The following is a 22,503-nucleotide window of genomic DNA, read 5'->3' as shown; positions in this document are numbered from 1 at the left end:
TTAAGGTTTTTATTGATAGGTACTTCTTTATTGCCATTTTAATTCTGTGTACTTATGTTTCTATCTTTGTCTATTTTTTCTTCTCATTATACCAGTCCCTTTAGCATTTCTTTCAGTGCTAGTTTGGTGGTGATAAGCTCCTTTTCCTTTAAAAAATTTTTTTTTTGTCCTGGGAAGCCCTTTATTTCACCATCTATTTTGAATGATAATCTTGCTGGATATAGTAATCTTGGTTTTAGATTCTGGTTTTTCATTACCCTGAAAGGCCATTCCCTCTGGCTTGTAGAGCTTCTGATGAGAAATCAACGTACAGGCTTATGGGAGCTACTATGTAGGTAACAAATTGCTTTTCTCTTGCTGCCTTTAAGATTCTCTTTTTGTCTTTACTTTTTGGCATTTTAATTATGATGTGTCTGGGCATGGGCCTGTTTGGGTTCTTCTTGCTTGGGTCTCTCTGTGCCTTCTGCACTTATGTGACCTTTCCTTTCACCAGGTTAGGGAAGTTTTCTGCCATTATTTCTTCAAACATGTTCTCTATTCCTTGTTCACTTTCTTCTCCTTCTGGTATAACTATTATGTGAATCTTGTTACGGCTCAGGCTGTCTCACAACTCCCTTAACACATTGTGGACGGATCATGAGAATTCTTGCTTCATATTACACAGTGTTATACAAAGTCTCATACTTTAAAAAGATATTAGCTTGTAAGAACATGTAATAAATAACTTCAAAAATGTAATGGGTATTTAATTTTAAAGCGTGCCTTTAACATTTATGTAAAATGTTTTTTTGTACTCATTCAATAGAAACTTATCTGGTCACTGGATAAAGCCAGCAATAAAACTACTGGTCCACAATGTGTTAAGCTGTCCTCCTGTTTTTAATTAATTGTTTTTCTTTTTGGTTCTCTGATTGAGTGATTTTTTTTCTATCCTATCTTCTAATTCACTGATCTAATCCTCAGCTTCCCCTAATCTGCTGTGTAATCCTCCAATGTGTTCTTTATTAGTGTTATGTCATTTTTTATTTCCAACCGGTCTTTCATAGTTGCTATATCTTTTCTCATGCTGTTGAGCTTCTTTGACATCATTATTCTAAACTCTACATCTGATATATTTCTTATCTCCATTTTGTTTAGCTCTTCTTCTGGAGAATTCTTTTGTTCTTTTATTTGTTTTTGTGTTTTTTCTCTCCCCATTTTGGCTGCCTGTTTGCCTTTCTATCTATGTATTAGGCAGATCTGCTATTACTCCCAACCTCTAGTGCAAGACAATGTCAAATGCTGTTTCTGACTGTCCCTGATTCCTCTGTTTGGAGCTATCAATAATCCACAATTTGTGCTCCCCCTGCTGGGACTAGTTGCCTTTGGAAAGGACCAAGTTGTGCACCAGGGTCTGCTTTTCCTAGCCCCAGCTCCAGAAGGAGATCAGGCAAAGACTTAGGGCCTCCAGAGATCATCCTCTGACTGTAGTCTGATTTTTATCAGCTTTGATTTGCGTCAGGCTATTGACCACAGGGTGGGGTGAGAGATCTTTCAAGAGGGTGTGGAAACTGCCTTTTTCCCAGGCAACAACCACCTGGATAGCAAAGGTCTGCCAGAGAAAGATGTCTTCGCAGTATGAGGGAATGACTCAGCCTAGGAAACCGGGGTGGCTGCCCTTTGAGCTCCAAACCCAGAGCCCCCAACCCTGGAATTTCCTCGCTCAGCTTCAGTCCACTCTGCCCTCCCTTTGTCAGAGCCCAAGGTGAGTGGCTGCACACGAAATTTTGTTTATTGGCCTTTTAGAGGGTGCCTACATTTCCAGTAGTCTCTCCCTGGCAGACAGCAGCCCTCCTGCTTTTCTCAGCCAGATGTTATGTGGGCACCATTCTCAGTTCTGTTGCTCTGGGTGGGGAACCCAGCTTGGGGTTTAGACCCCAGAGTCCTCAGTGGGAATCCCCCACAGCTGAGATATCCCTCTGGCACTTCAGCTGCTGTCTGTGAAAGCCAGGCCAGCCCTTTTGTGCCTCTGCACTTCCTAGCAATCTCCATGCAGTCTCCACTTTCCTTCTTGGTTATCTCTCAATTAGTCCTCAGTTGATTTTTCAGGGTGGTTCTTCTGTATTTTAGTTGTATTTCCTGGGAGAGTGTCAGTGTAGTGCCCACTTACTCTACTGCCATTTTTAATCTCCTCTATAGCTGTGGCTTGTTTAAGAGATTTTAGCAAAGTCTGTCACAGGTGCTAATTAAAAAAAATATGATATAGTTTATATCCCCTTAAAAAATATATAGTTTATATACTTTAACCGTTTAAAGCAGAGGTGGGGAACATCTGGCCCATGGGCCTTATAAGGCCCACAGAATCTTCTGGTCTAGCCCTGCCAAGGAATTAAGGGTGAGTTAATTAAATGTTTGACCAAATATAGCAGGCTGAATTTTAAGTTGATAATTTTGTGTGGCCTGTGAAGGATATTATAAATATCCATATAGCCCTTGGCAGAAAAAGGTTCCCCACCCCTGGTAAAGTGTGCAATTAAGTAGACTTTAGTATATATTTACCATGTTGTAAAAACATCACCAAACTCTTAATTTTTGTACATTTTATAACCACTAAATGAAACCCACCACTTATTAGCAGTCAGTCTCCACTGCTTCCACCCCCAGTCATAGTCAACAGCTAATTGACTTTCTCTCCCTATGGATTTATCTTTTTTGGCAATATTTCATATAAATGAAATTGCACAATATGGGGCATTTTGTATCTGTCTTCTTTCACTTGGCATAATGTTTTCAAGGTTCATCCATGTTGTAGCATTTATTGATTCTTCATACCTTTTTATGGCTGAATAATATTTTCTGTATGAATATATTATATTTTTTTATCAATTCCCCTCTCAATTGATAGATATTTGGGTTGATTGTATCATTTGGCCATTATAAATAATGCTGCTATAAATATTTGTGTACAAATTTTTGAGTGGACATATGTTTTCAGTTCTCTTGAGTTTAAATACCTGGGAGTAATTTCGTTTGTATACATTTAAAAATTAGGTTGTTTTCTTATTACAGAGTTTTGATGTCTATAAAGTTTTAAAGGTTGATACAGTGTGTGTATCTCTTAAATCATGAAACTCCAGAGTAGTTCTTTGTAGATTAAATGAATGGCGTATAAAAGCTTGATAATCCAATGTCTTCCAAGAATAATATTATTAAATCAACTTAAAGAACCAATTTGTATTCATCTGAATTGTTTAAAATATATAAAATTAGCTCTTTATTTTTTTTTATCTTAAAAGTTTCTTCAGATGCTACTTCTAGATTCATTTAGTCACTCATTGTGTACATATTTATTGGTATTGCCTTTGTGTCATTTATCATACTAAGGTATTGAAATAAAACATATGGGGAATACCATACAATTATGAGTTATAAAAATGTAGTCATACTTATTTTGTGATATGGATGTGATTTTTGTTGAGTAATGCCTCTCTCCCTCTTCTTCCTCTCACAATTCAAATTATTCCTCCATTATGGATTATTCAAGACACACATGAATAAATCCCCTAATTCCGTTAGGTGCTTGAAGAAATTGAGGTCCTTTGAAGCTGTCTGCTGATTTTCTCTTTAGTGTGTCATAATGAGGCCTGTCACACTGTAAGTAATGGAGACTTGCCCATCTTGTTCCTTGCAGCATTGCTGACAGACAGAATGCCTTGGAGGCTGAGCTGAGGGCAGTGGAGGCCTCTCGCAGGGACCTGGAGAATTTCTTAAAGTGGTTACAAGAAGCAGAGACCACAGTGAATGTGCTTGCAGATGCCTCTCAGCGGGAGAATGCTCTTCAGGACACTGTCTTGGCCAAGGAGCTCACACAGCAGATGCAGGCAAGTGCCCAGAAAAATGTGACCAGTGCTTGTTTACCATTAAGATTTATTACCATTCAGAAGTGAGGTTGTCACCTTATTCTGTTATGGCATCCATGCTCTCCTGTGAATAATTGGTTTTTGGAAATAAGATCTGTAAAATACACTTACTTAATAATTGGGGAAAACACTTTTTTTATGGAAGTAATAATTGTTTATTTAGACTTCTAGACTCATAGGTATTCTGTTTTCTATCATTTTAAGCCCTATTACAGTTAGCCTTATTGAATCTTACATTATAAGAACATTTCCTCTTAATATGAGTTGTTTCATTCTCTATTTATTATAAATACTTAATATAAAAGCTGTAAAGGCTCTATGGCTTAGTTTACAACTAAGAACATTGGGCTTGGAGGTATTACTTTTATGTCTTTGGCTTGATAAATATGATATATTCAGTCTCAGGTTCAAGTTTTCCTTCTACACAAAATGTGGTAATACAAAACCTTTCCTTTAAAAAAGATTATGAGGGATCTTATGAAGCACATCTGCATCCCTTTTCTATCCTCAAATACAAGTGAATCAGTGTCCTTGAACTCCCATTTTCTTTGTGTAGAATAACTTATTCTTGTCAATCGCAGGCCATCTCACCTAGAACTTGCTTAAAAATCTGCTTTGATGGAGAAGTCTCCTTGCTATTTTATATTTTAACCTGGTGGCAATGAGGAGAAGTCATTAGAGGATATTAAGCAATAGAGTGATGCAATGGGATTTGTATTTTATAGGAATCTAGCTGAGGAGGAATGGGCCTGAACTGGGCAAGACTGAGCAGAGCAGTCTGTTAGGATTTCTTGTAGCCAACTGCTTAGAGGTGATAATGACTAGGAATAGGCAATAGCAGGGGACATACACCTAATGACTTGCTAGTAAGGGTCCACTAAGGGAAGGGGAAGAGGTAGAGACACAGAAGCTTGCCAGGTGGTATTAGAGCCTGAGATTAGGAATGCAGGAAAATAAAATGTCAGGGCAGCAGTGCAAGGTGACGGGATGGGATGTTTCATTTCGACTGTGTTGAAGTGAGGCATTTGTGTAACATCCAGGAGGAGATGCCTGGTATGCAGTTGTCACTATGGAGCTGCATTCAGATGAGAGACTTTGGCCAAAGACTCAGAGAAACTTTTTGTTGTTTTTGAATGAATGTCTATTACTGACTTCCCACTCTATCCATTAATTCAAATGCATTTATTCATGATTTTCATGCCCACATTCTAACACATTATCATTTTAATTATTATTTTTTAAATGTGAGCTTTACCTTTTACCAGTACCAATGAGCCTAGCTGCTCTGATTCTCTCCTGGGTAGAAGCATGCTGCCTTGCTACTTTTCTGGGTGGTGTTATAACAGGTGGCTTGTTTTGTTCTCTAACAATATGTGTTTGGAATTATTATTTTTTCATCTCTGCATTCTCTTTCAGCCTAATTTTCATCCTCTTGTTTGATAGGTTCAGACTTTGATCAAATCTTCCCCTGTACCCAGCTCCATACCCGGCATCGTGTTTTGGGGGAGATATATATACCTGTACCGTGGAAACTTCCCCTGTTGGGTTATGAGCAGAAATTACAACTTCATATTTTTTGATAATAGTTTTGTTGACATATAATTCATATTCCATACATTTGTCTGTTTAAATTTGATTGTTTTTAGTGTACTCACAATTATGCAATCATCATTGAAATCAAATTAGAACATTTTCATCACTTCAGAGAGGAACCCTATACCCCTTAGCTATCAGTCTCTCATTTGCAGCTTCCTAATCCCCCAGCCCTAAATAATCAATAATCTAATTTCTGTTTCTATATATTTGCTTAATAACTATTTTTAATTGAGTATTTTTAACTGGCTGCTATCATCAACTGACTACTTCTCTTCTGATTTTGCCTTTGTGTAGCTATTTTGATATTGTTAGCCTCTCCAGAAGGAGGCAGTATAGGTTCTCAGTATAGACATACATGGGAAAACACAATACACAAGCAGAAGCCTACCAAAACACTGCTTGATAAACACAACTCTCTCTGACCAGTAAGGGACTCTAAATCAGGCTAAAATCAAAGACTGAGAAGGCAAAAGAAGTAAAACATACTTTAAATATTGTGTTTCCTTTAAAAAATCATGATAGTAGAGAAAGAGGAAAAGGCAACATTTCCTGCGTTACTAGTTTGAGCAGGACACTGATAATGAGAAACGTCTGGGTCCTATTTTTGGCTGTGCCCTTTGACTCAGTCATTTAATCATTCTGGGTTATTTTTGCTGATTTCCTAAAAGTGCTTTCCCCCGCTGGATAGTGGTCTTTGAGCTGCAATTTGAGAAAATGCATCTCAAGTTGTACACATGCCTATGAAAGTCAGAAATTCTGTACTTGGTTTTTACATCATATAATCACGTCTTCTATTTCTTACTCATTAAACTGAAACAGCTTTATGACATGAAGTGAGATCATGAAGATGCTATCAGGAAATGTGGTCATTTGGAATGTTCAGTGGTCAGTTACAGACTTTTATGTGTTATTAACTTTGCTGTTAAATTAGAAGAGTCCTAACCTAACATTAGAATTGGATTTTGAATGGCTTACATTCTAGGTAGCATCTGGGACTCTGCTTTTAGGTAAAGCCACAGACCCCCCTGCAGGTATTTTTGTTTTGTTTTGTTTTAGATGATCTTGTTCTGAGACCTGTCGCGAGGTGATTTATTAGCACTGAATGGAGAGGCTGATATCATTAGAGTTAGGCACCTTCTGCTCTTCTCAAGATTTGTAACAGAGTCTATTCACTCATCGCACAGAGCACGGCCAGAGCTGCGTTTAGTCCGGTGGTGAATGCATCCCTCTTTACAGTGAGAGAGTGAATGCTCCTTGATCTCTTAATACAAACCCGCTAGGAGGCATGCACCGCGGTGGTGATGTGTTGAATCTCTGTTCCCAGGGGGTGTCTGCCTCGTATCTGCAGCTTTAATGTTTCACTTAATATCCTTTTTGGCTACTGAGCGCGCTCCTCTCCAGCAGCAGGCAGCGTTTGGCTGCTCAACTTGCTTCGTTTCCTGGCCATGCCCGGCTGAGCAAGTACTGGCTGGGAGCATCTGCTGGGGGGCTTTCTGGGTGGCGTCTGCATACGTTTTTTAAATTGAGAAGAAGTTGAAGGCATAGCAGCCTCCTTTTGCCAAGAACCTGAGCGCCTGTTATCTTTCAAATGCATTTCTGGAAACGAGCATGCTCAGAGAACTGGCAAATCATTGTCCAGTGACCAGGAGGAAATGATCATTGCTCTTCATTTATAATGCAAATTCTGAGGTGTCTCCAGAAGTGTGGTAAACTTAAAATGATGGCTGTGGTGAGAACGTCTCTGCAGAAAGTTGTGGTTTTGTTACATCGGTTACAAAGGATGGCAGTTTCTTCTCCTCGGTATCAGAAGCTCTGTAAGGTAACTGGTGATTGAAAATAATTCTGACAATTCTACTGCTTCTCAGGCTCTCAAAACTAATCTTTCAGGGTTCTCACCCAGGAGAGGTTCCTTTCCGTAGGGACTGTAAAAGCTGCTACAGTGATATGCTAATTAAATTTTGTTTAAGAATCAGGAGCCAGTAGTGTTTCGTGATTATTTTATTTTGGGGCTGACAAAATCTTCTGAGTAGGGCTAGTGAACTGTTTGAAGAAAATACAGCAAAACTACATTTATGAAGACCTGTTACCTCTGTGATACTTTGCAGTGTCTCAATATTGAGTAGCACGTTAGCCTTATGGAAATTTCGGTAAATTTAAAAGAAGAGTTTAGAATAATCTTTCAGTAGGTTACTTAAAAACTGTACATCTCTTTATAGCTAATTGTTTTTTTTTTAATTTGAAAAATTAAAGCACATCTTCAAAACTATTAGACTTACTCTCATCATACTGTATCCCCTATATTCGTGAGTCTTCCTGTATTACAGTTTCACTTAAGGAACTTAATTTTATTTGGACAGGTAGATTAAGTACACTTGCAAGAGGCAACTTGTTTGACAGTTGCAAATTTCAAATACCACGTCATCCTAAACATAAACCATTGAGTGAGTGCCTGTATTTTTTAAAGTTAGCTATTATATTTTTGATCATAGTTTTATTTAAACTATGTTCACACTATCTCATTACTTTTGTTAAAAATTGGAGCGATTTGGTATAAAAGGAAGGAATTATAACAGGAATGTTAAAGCAATTTATATAGTACAATGTAAATTGTGCAATGCTCTGCCTTCACCTCATGTTCTTAGTGCCATTTCCAAGAATGTAGCTTATTGTCTCCTTAGCTGCCTAAACTCATTTGTAATTGGAACAACTGTCTTTAGGACAATAGTATGTTCATGATGATATAAAATATGACAGGTCCAAGCACCTAAATTGTGCATATTATGTAGCAGCAGCCTGGGGGTGGAGGAGGAAGGCAGTATTCTATTAACTTCATCACATCAGATTTTTTATTTCTTATAGTTTGGTCAATTAAATGTGTTTCTGTCTGAAAACATTTTCTTTGAAAAGTTTTAGGAGACAGATTAAGGTAGTAGGGTATGCACAGAAATTTGTAGAAGTGTTTCATTTGCATAAGAAGTTAATTTAAAGTTAATACAACTTAATAAATAATTAATTGTAAAGATTTGTAAATGAATGCTTTCATTGCCTTGTCTTTTGGTCCATTCAGGGAATAAATTTAGTCTGGTAAAACATTTGGGTATTATATGAACAGGTAGTTTTGATAATAGAGAAGTGAGGCTCATTCACTAATGCATGTTGTTTTATCTTTTTAACTTCAAATGTGAATGTGTAAAGCATCCGTTTTCTAATAGTTGGGTCATTTTTCTGATTCATTTGTATGCATACTTTCACAAAATCAGGTAATTTTTCAAGTCACGTGACCCAAAGTATTTAGTCTGATGTATGAAGCAGTAGAAGTTCAAATACTGGACAAAGTTGTTTAATTAGTTTCATAATCATACCCCAAATAAACAGAAGTTCAGTAGCTGAAGTCATTGGGTAAATTAATTCCCATCAGAAATACTCTTTGGGCAGACTTCTTGAGATTTACAATTTCCTAAAGGAAACCGTTACAGTTAAAATGTTTAGAATAAATGATGCTTTTTTTTTCTTTTAGGAAATTAAAATTTGCAGTTAAAATTTTATCTTCCACATTTGTTTTCACAGATGCAAAATTAACAACTGCCCAGATAATGAAATAAGAAATATACAATTCCAGTACTTTCCAGTAGGTGTCAATATAAGGCAATAATATATGAGATTTTGCCCAAAGAACTGCAAATCCAGAATAGGAAGTAGCACAGTTACTATGAAATAAATCAGCTAGCAACAGATATAATTTATTTGCCTGGTTATATTTTGAAAACTGATCTTAGTTAATGACTGTGTTAACTTATATGATCTAAATAAAAGTTTAGTTGAAGAATTAAATATTAATTAACAGTTGCCATCCCAAATACTGACACAAATAGACCAACCACAAATAGTTAATTGTAGTACTTACAGGTCTAAATAAGCTTGGTATTTATTTGCTTTAAGACACTATAAATTCTGTTCTTAAACTGTAAATGCTGTAATGACTTCATCTCTACCTATACCTCCTACATTCTCTAAATTTAGTTTTTGAGAAAGGAAATGCTGTAAGTTTCAGTGTTTTTTCATTAAAAATATGGAGACAGTCTATTGTAAATATATTCCAGACTGACATGAATGAGAAAAAATGTTGCATAATCTAAGGCAGACACGACTATTTTAAATTTATATTGGCATTTTAATCTCCCCCCTTTTTTGGATCTCTCTTTTTACATATCATATGGAAATTCTATCTTTTAAAAAATTAAACTTATTGGGAAATTCTGTCTTTTACCAGACATTTTCTGCCATGGTACCTTGCCTTCCTTTGTTTATCTTCAGACTTGTCTTGAGTGTCAGAAAATAGCATGTGTTGCATAATTGAAAATTTGTGTTAAATATTCTCATTTTGTGTTTTTCCCCTCATGTATGTTTTGAAAAGAGGGGAGGAATGAAAAGAGGCACTTGGAATCCATAACTCTCAGAGTTCCCCCTCTCTCACCCAAGTCACACATTCACTTGTATTTTTTGGCTTTTAAAATTATTTATTCTTGGTTATACATCCCATAAAATTTGGTCAGGAAACAGAAACATAGGCTTCTGCTTTCTTGGAGATATAATTAGCAGCATTGAAATTGCCCTGATGACCTAAAATTACCTCATGCTGGATGCTAATTTTTCCAGATTTGGTTTTCATTGCTTAGGCGCCTTTAAAATATTGACTATAAAATTGTTTTTCTTCTAATACAGCACAGTAAATGATTTAAAAATTAATATTCATTTGTTTTTATTGTAATCTGATTATTTTGGGATATTTTATCATTAAATCTTTGGGTTAAAAGTTGATTGAATTTTGTTGAATCTGAAAGGAATTTTGTAAGGCCTGATTTTTTCTCTAGTGCCAATTTTCACAGAATACTTATTCATCAAGGAGATGGTAAAAACAGCTTTTGTACAGTATATTGAGATATAAACTATTACAAAAAATTAGAAAAATATACAATTTGTGTTCTAAATTGAATTTCTTACGATTTAAGCATTAAAAAATTTTAATTTAAGTAATATGTTTTATTTGCCTGCATGTATATGGAAATTAGTTTACATAGTTTTAATCATCTCCAAACATTTTTGATCATGTAGTACTATCAGTAAAATATTTTAATCATCTCTCTATCTATCCATTTAGAAATTATACAATATGCTATGGTAAAATCACATATAGTATACCATAATTTTGTTCTTACTTTCTATTGATCTCACCTTGCAACCCAATTGGTTGTCTTTTTCTCTCTGTGTGGTATACACATGCCATTTTGGTGACTTCTGATTCACACATACAGTGAATGAATGCTGATCTCAAAATCATGCTGAAAACCCACGTCCTTTGTGGTATCAGAACAGCTGCCTCTGAGCACTCTGTGAAAAAAAGAAGTAGACCAGGAGAGTCCACCCAGCAGGTCTGGACTGATGGGTGATGTCTACAAAAGGCTTACTGTGTGTGCGCATGTTTGTGTGTGTGTGTGTGTGTGTGTGTGTGTGTTTTCACATACAGACACTAAAGAGCTGTGTGGAGCCTTAATATATGACCATGATATCACAGAGTCTCTGAAAGGATTTTCACATTCACTGATGAGGAAAGTTCACACATCATTTTACATCTACATGTGTAGGTCCCCTTTATTTAGAGGTAGTTAAGGTTGAATATATGTTTTTAAAGAAGACATAGAATGCAATGGTGTATAACTTACACCCCATAAAGATAAATTATATTTTTTATTCCTTCAAGTAACCCTACTCTTTTTTTTAGATTTAAAACTTTTCTATCTTTGAATAATTAAATCCTAGGGCACTGGAGCTTTTCTTTGTAGTGATCTGAATGTTGGGATGTGTATATTTTAAGGTCAGCTCTCAGACTCCCTCCATATCTTTCCATAATCAAATCACACACATTTTTTTGAACCACAGAAAAGGTCAGAATCATGGTCTCTAGCCTGGAGGGAGAACTCTAGTTGGTCATATGAGTATTGTCTCTTCTTAGTTTTATGACAAAATTCTTATTTTGGTTAGTTCAGAAGATTTGTGAAGGTATTTAATAGGGAAAAAAAAGCCAAATATGGAAGGATCTGCCTGCATCTCATGTGTCTTCGCTGATGCTTTAGGCCTGTTGCATCAAAGCTGTATGGGCACCTGGGTAGATGCCTTTCCTTACTCTCCCTCTAGTTCTACACTCCCTCAGGGGGTTGAAATTACAGATAAAAGTGAATGAGTCAAGAGAGACAACACCTGCATCCCTATTTGTCATCAGGTACAGCAGGTTCCCTCATCTATGCTCTCACTTTTCTCACTTACCCATGGTCAACCGTGGGCTAAAAATATTAAATGGAAATTTCCAGAAAGAAACAATTTATGAATTTTAAATTTTGCTTCATTTTTAGTAGCATGATGAACTTGTGCACCATCCAGCATTGTCCTGCCTGGGATGTGAATCATCCCTTTGTCTAGTGTATCCATACTATATGTAGAGTATACTACTTTGAGAGAGACCATGTTCACACAAGTTTTATTACAGTACATTGTTATAATTGTCCTACTTTATTATTAGTTATTGTTGTTAACCTCTTACTGTACCTATTTATAACTTTATTATAGGAATGAGCATATAGGAAAAAACCCCACAGGATTTATAGGATTTGGTACTATCCATGGTTTCAGACAACCACTGGGGGTCTTAGAATGTATCCCCTGCAGATAAGAGGAGACTACTGTGTGTGTGTTTTTTGTGGCTTCCAAAACCTGCAGTGCTACTTTATTTTTATATTTAATTTTTAATATCTTTTTATTTATTTCAAAGAGGAAGGGAGAGGAGAGATAGAAACATCAATGATAATAGAGAATGCCCCTCACTGGGGATTGAGACTGCAGCCCAGGCATATGCCCTGACCAGGAATCAAACCATGACTTCCTGCTTCATAGGTCAATGCTCAACTACTGAGCCACTCTGGCCAGGCAAGCAGTGCTATTTTAGATCTCTATTTTGCCATAGCTCCTCAGGCAAAATTATTTTAAAAAACAGTTATCTAATCTACTAACATTTTGTTCATTAGAAAACTCATGCTGTCAATGACTTTTAGCTAAGAGCAGTATAATTAGATGTGATATAATGCTTGGTCATTTAACTAAAAATAATTAAAACCATTCTACAAGATTGCATTTTAAATAGTTCCTTAACAGTCAAGATATCATTATTTGTGTAAGTCTAGATCAGTTTTAGAATAGCATTATGGATATGGATAAAAGATGTCCTTTATTTTTATCATTTGATAATTGTGACTAAAGTGTTAATGATTTGTGTTTACCTAGGGGTAAAGTTTATTAAATTTCAAGGGGAAATTTCTAAGTTGAATGTACTATTAAATTTTAAGTGTAGAGACATTATCCACTCCCACTTACCAGTGACTGTGAACATTGCCATTTTCTCTTAGTATACTTGGTACTTTATTTTTAGTTCTGTAAAATAAACAATTAGTAGAACTCCTACCATAGAGAGAGAAGAATATAGAAAATTTCATGCTATGGTCGCTTCCTCAGCTTCACAAAGTTTATTCATTTCTGGGCAAGGTAAATGAGTACAAATAACTGAAATTGGAAAGGATGTGAAGTGCATTCAAGGGTTTACTTTTCTTTTTTCTTCCAGTTTGTCAGTTCTATGAAATTCTAGAGGATTAATTTATAACAAAGTTTACCTATAAAAACAGACAGAACCTTTTACTGCTTAATAAAGAATAGGCAGATATGAAAGTATAGCTTGATTGAGGTTAAGCAAGACTTTTGGAAAAACAGCAAATGAAAGAAGACATTGAACTGTTTCACAATACAATATTTAACTTTGCTTTAAGAAAACTGAAAGAAGAATGTCCAAATACAGCAATAAAATAAACTCAAGCTTTCATAACTGGAAAGTCTTGTTATCACTGATACAATTTCCTTTAAGTTTTAGTGTATTTTCTCATACATTTCATCATTAATACATAGAGTATTAATGTATAATTATAGTATTTATCTTTAAGAGATAGGTAGCAAGGAAATTCTCATTATTCCCCTTAAACAAATGGCGAGACAGGTTTTGTAAATTGGCAGGTTTAGGAACATGTCATTAATTGCTCAGCTAGTATGTGCACAACTTGAATTAAACATAGGTTTTCTGATTCCAGATCTAATGCCTCTTTACACTTAATTTCAGGTAGTTTTAGCAATATTTTGTCGCTACTAGGGTTTTGTGAGGTAGAGATGTTCTTGGTTTCTCCTAGGAATTTAAACATAATAAAATATGTTTTTTTCAAAACTATCTTGTTATTTGAGTTCGAGCTACATAATTTGAAGGAAAAAAAGATTTTGTTCTAGTTAAACTTGTATATTGAATGCCTTTGTAATGTCATTTTGCAGTTTTATAAAAAAGATAGATTGGTTCATTTTAATGCAAAATAATATAGTTGCTTTGGTGTTTGAGTGATACTTTAGTTTGTTGTAAATCTCCATACCACAAGCATTGAGTCATGCATTCACTGAACCTAAATCTCTATACTCAAACGTAGATTTTTAAATCATCATTATATGGAAAAGGTTATAATAGCTCCTTAAGAAATAAGTTGAAAAGTCAGTCAACTTAACTTGCTAGACTGGGTCTTTTTTTTTTTCAATATATTTTATTGATTTTTTACAGAGAGGAAGGGAGCGAGATAGAGAGCTAGAAACATCGATGAGAGAGAAACATCGATCAGCTGCCTCCTGCACATCTCCTACTGGGGATGTGCCCACAACTAGACTGGGTCTTTTTTATTAAGATTTTTTTAAACAATTAAACTCTAATTGGGGTGGTGAACACAATATATGGATGATATAGAATTGTACATCTGAAACCTATATAATTTTATTAACTGATGTCACCCCAATAAATTCAATAAAAATAACAACAAGAAAACAATTCAACTCCAAGATCATGTATTGAATGGCTGTCATGTATCAAAAGTGCATGTTAAGCAGCATAAACACAAAAGACAGCTTTGCATTTCCCATGTAAAACAAGCAAGTTCAGAAAACTTGTTTGAAGAAATTTAGTGGTTCAGAGAGTTCATGCTGCTGTGGAGATTGATAGTATGAATTCAAACAATCATGACTTTGCCAGTTGCCAGTAATGTGACCTTGGGCAAGTCATTTAATATCTGTATCTCCTCTTCCTTTTCAGAAAACCGAGTTAGAATTACTGCTTATCTGTCTCTCTCACACAGAGCTGTGAGAATTTTAAGGGGACATATGTAATACTTTCAACAATAAAGATTTAAAAAAATTAATACGTATTTATAAAATGATATCACAGAGCCTGCTACATAATAAGATGTCGTGTGTGTTGGTTGCTCTTGTGACAGTTGGTTGTTATCGCTATTATCATGATTATCTTATACATTGTTGTGTGTGGATCAAACAAGATGATCAGTGTGATATGGCCAGCACAGTGCCTTGAACATAGAGGTTCCTTAATGTCTCTTGGGTGTTGGGGTGTTATCATCATTCTTATTATCTTTATTCCTAAATGAACCCTTAGATCTTAACAAGGGGGCTCACTTGTTAGAGTTCAATTGCCCAGGGAAGTTATCCTAAAGATTCATCCCCCCCACCCTGACTTTGACTCACAGGGTCTGAGTTGCAAAATGGGCCATCCCTGCTTTTAACATGGAGCAGGAAAAATAAATCTTCGAGGTTTTCCCCAGTTTATTTTATCTGCATGAGGGTCAGCTTGAAGAAGTGCAAGAAAAATGAACTTTGACAGAAACTCTTGTAGAATTAGTATTCCCCAATTTCTGAGGGTTCCTTTGGATTATTGATTAGGTTTCTAGAGAGCACCTAAAATTCGAATTAACCCACAATGAAACGGATACAATCCTGATTTACTTAAAACAAGTTGTTAAGAAGGTCTTTTCCATTTCCAGAAACTGAACAAAGCAAAGAAGTTACCTTTACAGTGACTGATGCAGGAGGAAAAACAAGCATGTTTGGTTAGAAGAGAATGCAAAGGAATACTGAAATTCTTATGTGTATTCTCAACACTTTTAAGATTTGTGTTTTTCAACGCCATTATATTTGATTTTAAGTTCACTCCGAAAAATACTTAAATTTACTGTTCTTGGTATAGATATACTATTCATTATTACCTTTTATGGAAATCTCTTGATATTTGGCTCATATTGACCCCGTGTTCAGAATTTTAAAAGACTGCAGTGTATGTGCACCTACCCAGTGTGAGTTGTGATCTAGAGGCAAGGAAAGTATTATTTGCAATTAGATTTTGGGGTGATATTATAACCTTCCTTTTAAACTTGACACATCGTGAAAGATTTTCCATGCTACTAAACATTTCTTGTATGTAAATAAAATTCTATTGAATGGCTGCAACATAACTTATTTAAGCAATCCACTATGGTTAGATGGTTAGATAGTACGTTATTACCAGTGTCCTCATGATAAATACTTCTTGATGAACACCTTCATAAACCATAGAGTGCATCCTGATGATTTCCAGGATATGTTTTTAAAATTGACTAACTGGACCAAATTAATAATTAATGACATTTACTATCTATTGCTAAATTTCTGTCTTACAAGGCAGTACCTGTTTACAAGCCCACTAGTAGCCTGAATGCCTAGTTTCCTGTACCCTCCCAGAAATAGGTGATACTAATGAAGAACATTTTATGAAATTGTTAGCTGAAAAATGCAACCATGCTGTAGACTGTAAACTAAAACCTAGCGAGGTTAACTGGTTTGCCTAAGTGTGGGACCAAACAGTCTATTTTCAAAAGTGTCTAAAATCCAGTTGTTGAGTTGGGAACCCAAACACTAATGTGTAAAATGGGAAGTGACAAGAACCATGTAATAAAACTAAAAGTTGTGTGAACACAAAAGAAAGAAATGTCATGGAAGTACTTAGAGAAAAGATAGGGACCTTAAGAGGTAGGTAGAATTTAATAGAGTAGCTAATTCTGGGAATAGACACCGAATGAGCAAAGACAGAGGGCACAAACACGTGCTCACTGTATTCAGAGAACATTGAGTACTTGTTTATGAGAAATGGCTGTGAAATTCACTCATTAACATTTACATTTTCTGCTCAATAAAAAATTACTCTTTTGAGTGCCAACTGTTTATGCCAGATCACCCTTGACCTTTGCTTCTTTCCAAAATATAGTCCAGTTTTAAAGGAAAAGTGTTTGTGACTATTGGGCATTTTCAAACATGGAGAACATTTCAAAAAGGAAATTCTAAAATGAAAAAATTGCATATTTATATCTTTAAATATGAACATAATTCTTTTGAATGTAAGTCATTTTGGTAAGAGTGACAAAAAATGTTATGCTCTTGTTGCGACTCAGGTGATGAGTGAATGGCACAATATTTTAAGCAAAAAAGGATAAATATTTTGCTACTTTACTGAACTTATTTATTCTAGTAGTTTTTGGTGGAATCTTTAGGGTTCTCTATATACAACATCATGTCATCTGCAAATAATGACAATTTGACATCTTCCTTTCTAATTTGGATGCCTTTTATTTCTTCTTCTTGTCTGATTGCTGTGACTAGGACTTCTAGTACTATGTTGAATAAGAGTGGTGAAAGTGGATAACCTTGTCTTGTTCCTGTTCTTAAGGAGAATGCTTGTAGTTTTTGCCCATTGAGTATGATGTTGGCTGTGGGTTTGTCATATATGGCCTTTATTATGTTGAGGTATCTTCCTTCTATTTCCCCTTTGCTGAGGGGTTTTTATCATAAATGGGTGCTGGATTTTATAAAATACTTTTTCTGCATCTATTGATAAGATCATATTATTTTTATCCCTTATTTTGTTTATGTGGTGTATCATGTTTATTGTTTTGCAGATATTATACCAACCATTCATCCCTGGAATAAGTCCTACTTGACCATGGTGTATGATCTTTTTAATGTATTGCTGGATTCAGTTTGCTAACATTTGTTGAGGGTTTTAGCATCTATGTTCATCTGGGACTTTATCTGGTTTTGGAATTAGGGTAATCTGGCTTCACAACATGAGCTTGGGAATATTCCCTTCTCTTGAATTTTTTGGAATAGTTTGAGAAGGATAGGTGTTAATTCTTCTTTGAATGTTTGATAAAATTCACCTGTAAAGACATTTGGTCCAGGGCTTTCAGTCTACCTAGTATTAAATTAGAAATTTATAGAACTTTAGAATTGCTAGAAATTATAAAAATTATCTGACCAACTTCCTCATTTTACATATGAGGAAATAAATGCCTTAACATTTATTGTATTTGGGGCCACATCTTACTGTGCTTTAATATATTACTAGAGGCCCAGTGTATGGATTCATGCACTGGTGGGGTCCCTCAGCCTGGCCTGTGCCCTCTTGCAATCTGGGACCCCTTGGGGGATGACGGACTGCCAGTTTCAGCCTGATCCCCACAGGCCAGGCACGCAGGCCAGGCTGGCTTGCGGGCATTGGGTGAAACCGGCAGTCCGACATCCCCCGAGGGATGCAGTAGTACGTGAAGCAGCAGGCAGTTGGGGAGGAACCTGAGCCCAGGCTGGGCACTGCACCAGTCCCGCTCATCCTGGCCTGGCTGTGCCTGCCGCCGCCACCCGGTAGCACTGCCACAGAGGTAGGAGAGGCTCGCGCCACCGCAGCTGCACTTGCCAGCTGTGAGCCCAGTGTCTGGCGCCCATGGGTCAGCTGAGCGGCGCTCCTGCTGTGAGAGCGCACTGACCACCAGGGAGCAGCTCCTGCGCTGAGCGTCTGCCCCCTGGTGGTCAGTGCGCATCATAGCGACCTGTAGTTTGGTCACTTAGGCTTTTATATATATAGATTTTATGCTGCTGAAGGTTACACAGCCAAGTGGTACTGGACTACATGTTTAAATTTCCAGGAGATTGCTCAAGTGTTCATAAGATTTTATTGTATTTATTGTACTTATTTTTATGGAATTTACATTTAACTTTGCCCAGTACTATAGCTTGCTATTTATTTCTCAATGTCAATTTCTGGAATCTGGGGCCCTATCTTATTATAGAAGAATCATTTGAACAGAACAACATTTGTAAATGTTGAATACGTAACCCAAATTTCAAGTTTTTTTTTGTTTGTTTTTTTTTTAGATTTATGATGTTATAATATAGTAGAAATGCTATACTTTGGCTTCAGGTATTCTTTTAAAAATAATTTTATTGAGATTTAATTCATATACAATAGAGTTTACTCTTTTAAAGTGTACAATTCAGTGTTTTTAGCATATTTTCAGGGTTGCACAACTATTATTACAATTACATTTGGGATCATTTTTGTCCTTCCCCCACCAAATAAAACCCCGTATCTATGAGCAGTCGCTCCCATTTTCTCCATTCTGCTCTCCCAGTCCTAGGCAGCCACTGATCTATTTCTTTTTAACATGAGGTTGAGAGTAAAAGTTTGAAACCATAAGTGTTAGGTAAAAGGGATGGAAAAATAATTCTAATTTACTGTGATAAATTTACTACGGTATCTTATAGAACTTGAGAGTTTTTGAGTTTTAATTATAATAATTAGCATAGCTTTTATTAAGTGATTTATGTACCTCATAACATTATACCATGTGCAATTTACTTTTCATATTTTTTAGAGTACCATCGAAGTAAGTATGATGTGAAAAATGCTGAATTTGGAATCATCAGACCTAGGCTTGATTACCTTACTTGCTGTTTGATCTTCTGGAATGTTCAAGTGATATGTCAATCCTCAGTTTCCTCATCTAGATAGGGAAATAAATGTGCATTCTGTCATTTTAGGAAGATATTATAGAACCAATAAGTTAATATTTATGAATTTGCTATACAGGGCTAGAGCTTACTAAAATTAAGATATTAACATTCTGTAATTTCTTGTTCTATAAACTAACCAATAAACACAATGACAATATTTATCCACATAGGCTTTTACTAGGGTTTGCTGCTGCAATAATTTTTGAAACAGCGAAAGCACATGCTAACTAAAATCTCCTGTTTGTCTCAGTTCAGATGCCAGAATGTTGAATACCAACCACCTCATGTCTTTCTTCAATGCAGGGTCATTTTGTTTTGCTTCTTTCCTAAGGCACCAAGCCAGCTTTCATATTAAGGTACATTATCTTCTAGTCAAGTCATACAATTTCTAAACAACTGAGATTCACATTGGGGCTACATGAAAGGAACCATATCTTCAAATCGGGACTAATGGTCCCCTAGGGAGAGTTTCTAGGCAAAGAAATATTCTGAATTTTTTTTTTTTTACTTTTAATTGTTGACAATATTACAGCTGTCCCCACCCCTCCTCCTTTGCCTGCCTCCACCCAGCTGAATTTTTAATTCAATCTAAAATTAGGGCAGCCAAAATTTTTATAATCTATACCTCATTGATCTCATATGTCGGCTGGCACATGTAAAACCTGGGAAGGCTTGAGGAAAATCTTTCTTAAATTTCAGTAATAATTCAACATTCTGGTAATTCTGAGATGACTTTTTAAATAATGTCTATTTCGAGAGAGAGATTTTGATAGACACCGAATAACCTGAATTAATGACCATAAGGACAGAGTGCTCTTTTCCATTAATTCTTGAAGCAAATCCTAAATCGCTACATTACACAGCCCGTCATTGTGGAAGATCCTCACGTGGTGTGGTGGTAAAGAAGGAAAACATTTCCTCTTTTTGAAGTAATTGCTTCTAATGGAAGCCTAATGACCCAAATGCTTATTTCTAAAACTTGAGCAGCAAAACTTGATAGGAAGCTAGTGAAAGATTTGAGAAATTTTAATGTGTACCCAAAATGCCAGGAAGTCCCATGTGGTTGAGAATCAATACTTTATGACAATTAAATAATTTACTAATTCACTTGTTCCAGATGTCATCATCCTTACTTTAAAAGCTGGAGTGATTTCTAGAAATGCATCTTGACACCAAGAGTGGGGTAGGGGCTGCTTCTGGCCAGGTGTCTTGCATCTTTTTAGGTGTCTTATGGTTTCTTCGAATTTCATGTTGCAGATTGAACAAGACATGAGAATAAAGTTTCCTTGTGGGCATTGAACTCATCAAACTTAATAACCAGTGGGGACTTTGAATATTTTCAAGTGTAGCACTTGTATTTTTTAAAGATGAGAAGACAGAAGTTTAGAGGGGTTAAGTGGCGTATCCTAGGATGTATTAAGAGTGGCAATGGTTGAACTGCTTTGATAAAGATACATTCTATTCCTGGATTTCGTGGGACTATTTTATAAAAGTGTATTTTATAGGTTTCCGAGATGGATTATGAACACCACATGAATCAAGTTGTTGATGTGAGTGACCTATTTGGAGGTGGTTCTGGAAAATAAATAAATAAAATATCTCTCTTAGATAAAACCCATATGGTAACGTCTTAACAGTTTTTAAATCTGGTTGTCAGTATATGGGTGTTTATTTTACTATCTTTCATCTATTCCGTATGTTTGAACATTTTCATGATAAAATGTTTCAAAAGTAGCAGCAACTCTACTATGATAAATGTTGGAGAGATTACTTGAAACTCTGAAAGCTTAACTGTTGAGAATCATAAAAAATTTAATTGTCCTCTTTGTGTATTCTTTACATTTGTTAACTTAAGACAGTGACTAATGCAAAAATAGTTTAAACGTGTCTTGACTTACCTGCTGATAAATATTTACTTAGTCTATAGCTTTTCTTTATTTTAGCTCATTTAACATGAACAAAACTCATTTTTAAAAACTGGTATTTCCTTTACAAAAGCTGCACATGCCGACCACTAAAGTTTGTGACTTCCCAAACTCTGAAATATGTAGTTTTGATACCCTCACTTACTATAGTTTCCTAATTCCTGTAGAGGTTGGAAAGAAAATTGTCCATCATGAAAACATTCCTTATTTAAAATTCAGTATAATAGGAAAGTTTGGTTTGCACCCCTATTTAACAAGATTTTCCAAATCCTGTTTGGAACTGATAGTTTTGTCCAGGCAGGTTAAGAGGCTCTTTCCTTTGGAGTGTTGATAAAATGTCTTTGTCTTTCACATTTGCTGAGGTTAGTAGAAATTTATCAAGACACAATTCTTAAACTCCGGGATTATCCTTGTCTTTATTTAGGAATGGCACATAAGCTTTGTCCAAGGAACAATGACTCATAATAGGCTATTGGAAACACCATTTATATTTGCATCTTTTTGTTATGCTTTTTCCCATTTTTTTCTGAGTTGCTACTTAATGCTGCTGTTTTATAAATTGACTTAATCCTATATGGTGTGGTTCTTTTAGGACACATTCTAGAATCTTTAAGCTTTTTGTCTTTTATAACTCAACTAGAGGCCCAGTGCACGACATTCGTGCACTGGGGTGGGGGCGTTCCTCAGCTCGGCCTGCACCCTGTCACAGTCTGGGACCTCTCAGGGGATGTCCGACTGTTGGCTTAGGCCTGCTTCCCACTCCTTAGCATCGCCTCAGAGGAGGGAGAGGCTCCCGCCACCACCGCTGTGCTTTCCAGCCGTGAGCCCGGCTTCTGGCTGAGAGATGCTCCTTCTTTGGGAGCTCACTGAACACCAGGGGGCAGCTCCTGCATTGAGCGTCTGCCCCTGGTGGTCAGTGGTTGTCATAGTGACTGGTCATTATGCCGTTTGGTTGATTTGCATATTAGGGTTTTATTATATAGGATATATGTAACACTTTTCACATTGCCAGATAAACTGAAATTTCTCATCTGGTGAAAGAATGATAGAAATTGTAGTATTTGAAACCTAGATTCATTCCTTATTTACTGAAAATTGTATGGAATACATTGTATGCTGTTTTCCAAGAATGAACTGGAATGGCATATTCCTGAGACTAGAAAAACTGAAAGAGTTGTTGGGAGATTTTAAAATGTATTTATTTATTTATAACATATAGCTTGTGCTCTTGATTAATTGCTCTTAATTAAATTGCTCTTTAAATTAAATAAAAATTAACATATTCATTGCAG

The 22,503-nt window shown here is 35.9% G+C and overlaps 1 protein-coding gene across 1 annotated transcript in view; it reads left to right on the top strand.

Moving 5' to 3' along the window:
* The window catches only part of UTRN (utrophin), a 445,898-nt gene that overhangs the window by 232,775 nt on the left and 190,620 nt on the right, over positions 1 to 22,503 (top strand). The window contains exon 52 of the mRNA XM_081094315.1: positions 3,671 to 3,860. Within this exon, the coding sequence (XP_080950441.1) occupies positions 3,671 to 3,860 (190 nt within the window). The remainder of the gene's footprint in view (positions 1 to 3,670; positions 3,861 to 22,503) is intronic.

The sequence above is a fragment of the Myotis nattereri genome, assembly GCF_964212035.1.
Source record: "Myotis nattereri genome assembly, chromosome: 6".
NCBI classification, from domain to species: Eukaryota; Metazoa; Chordata; class Mammalia; order Chiroptera; family Vespertilionidae; genus Myotis; species Myotis nattereri.
This window is presented reverse-complemented; position numbering and strand designations above follow the sequence as displayed.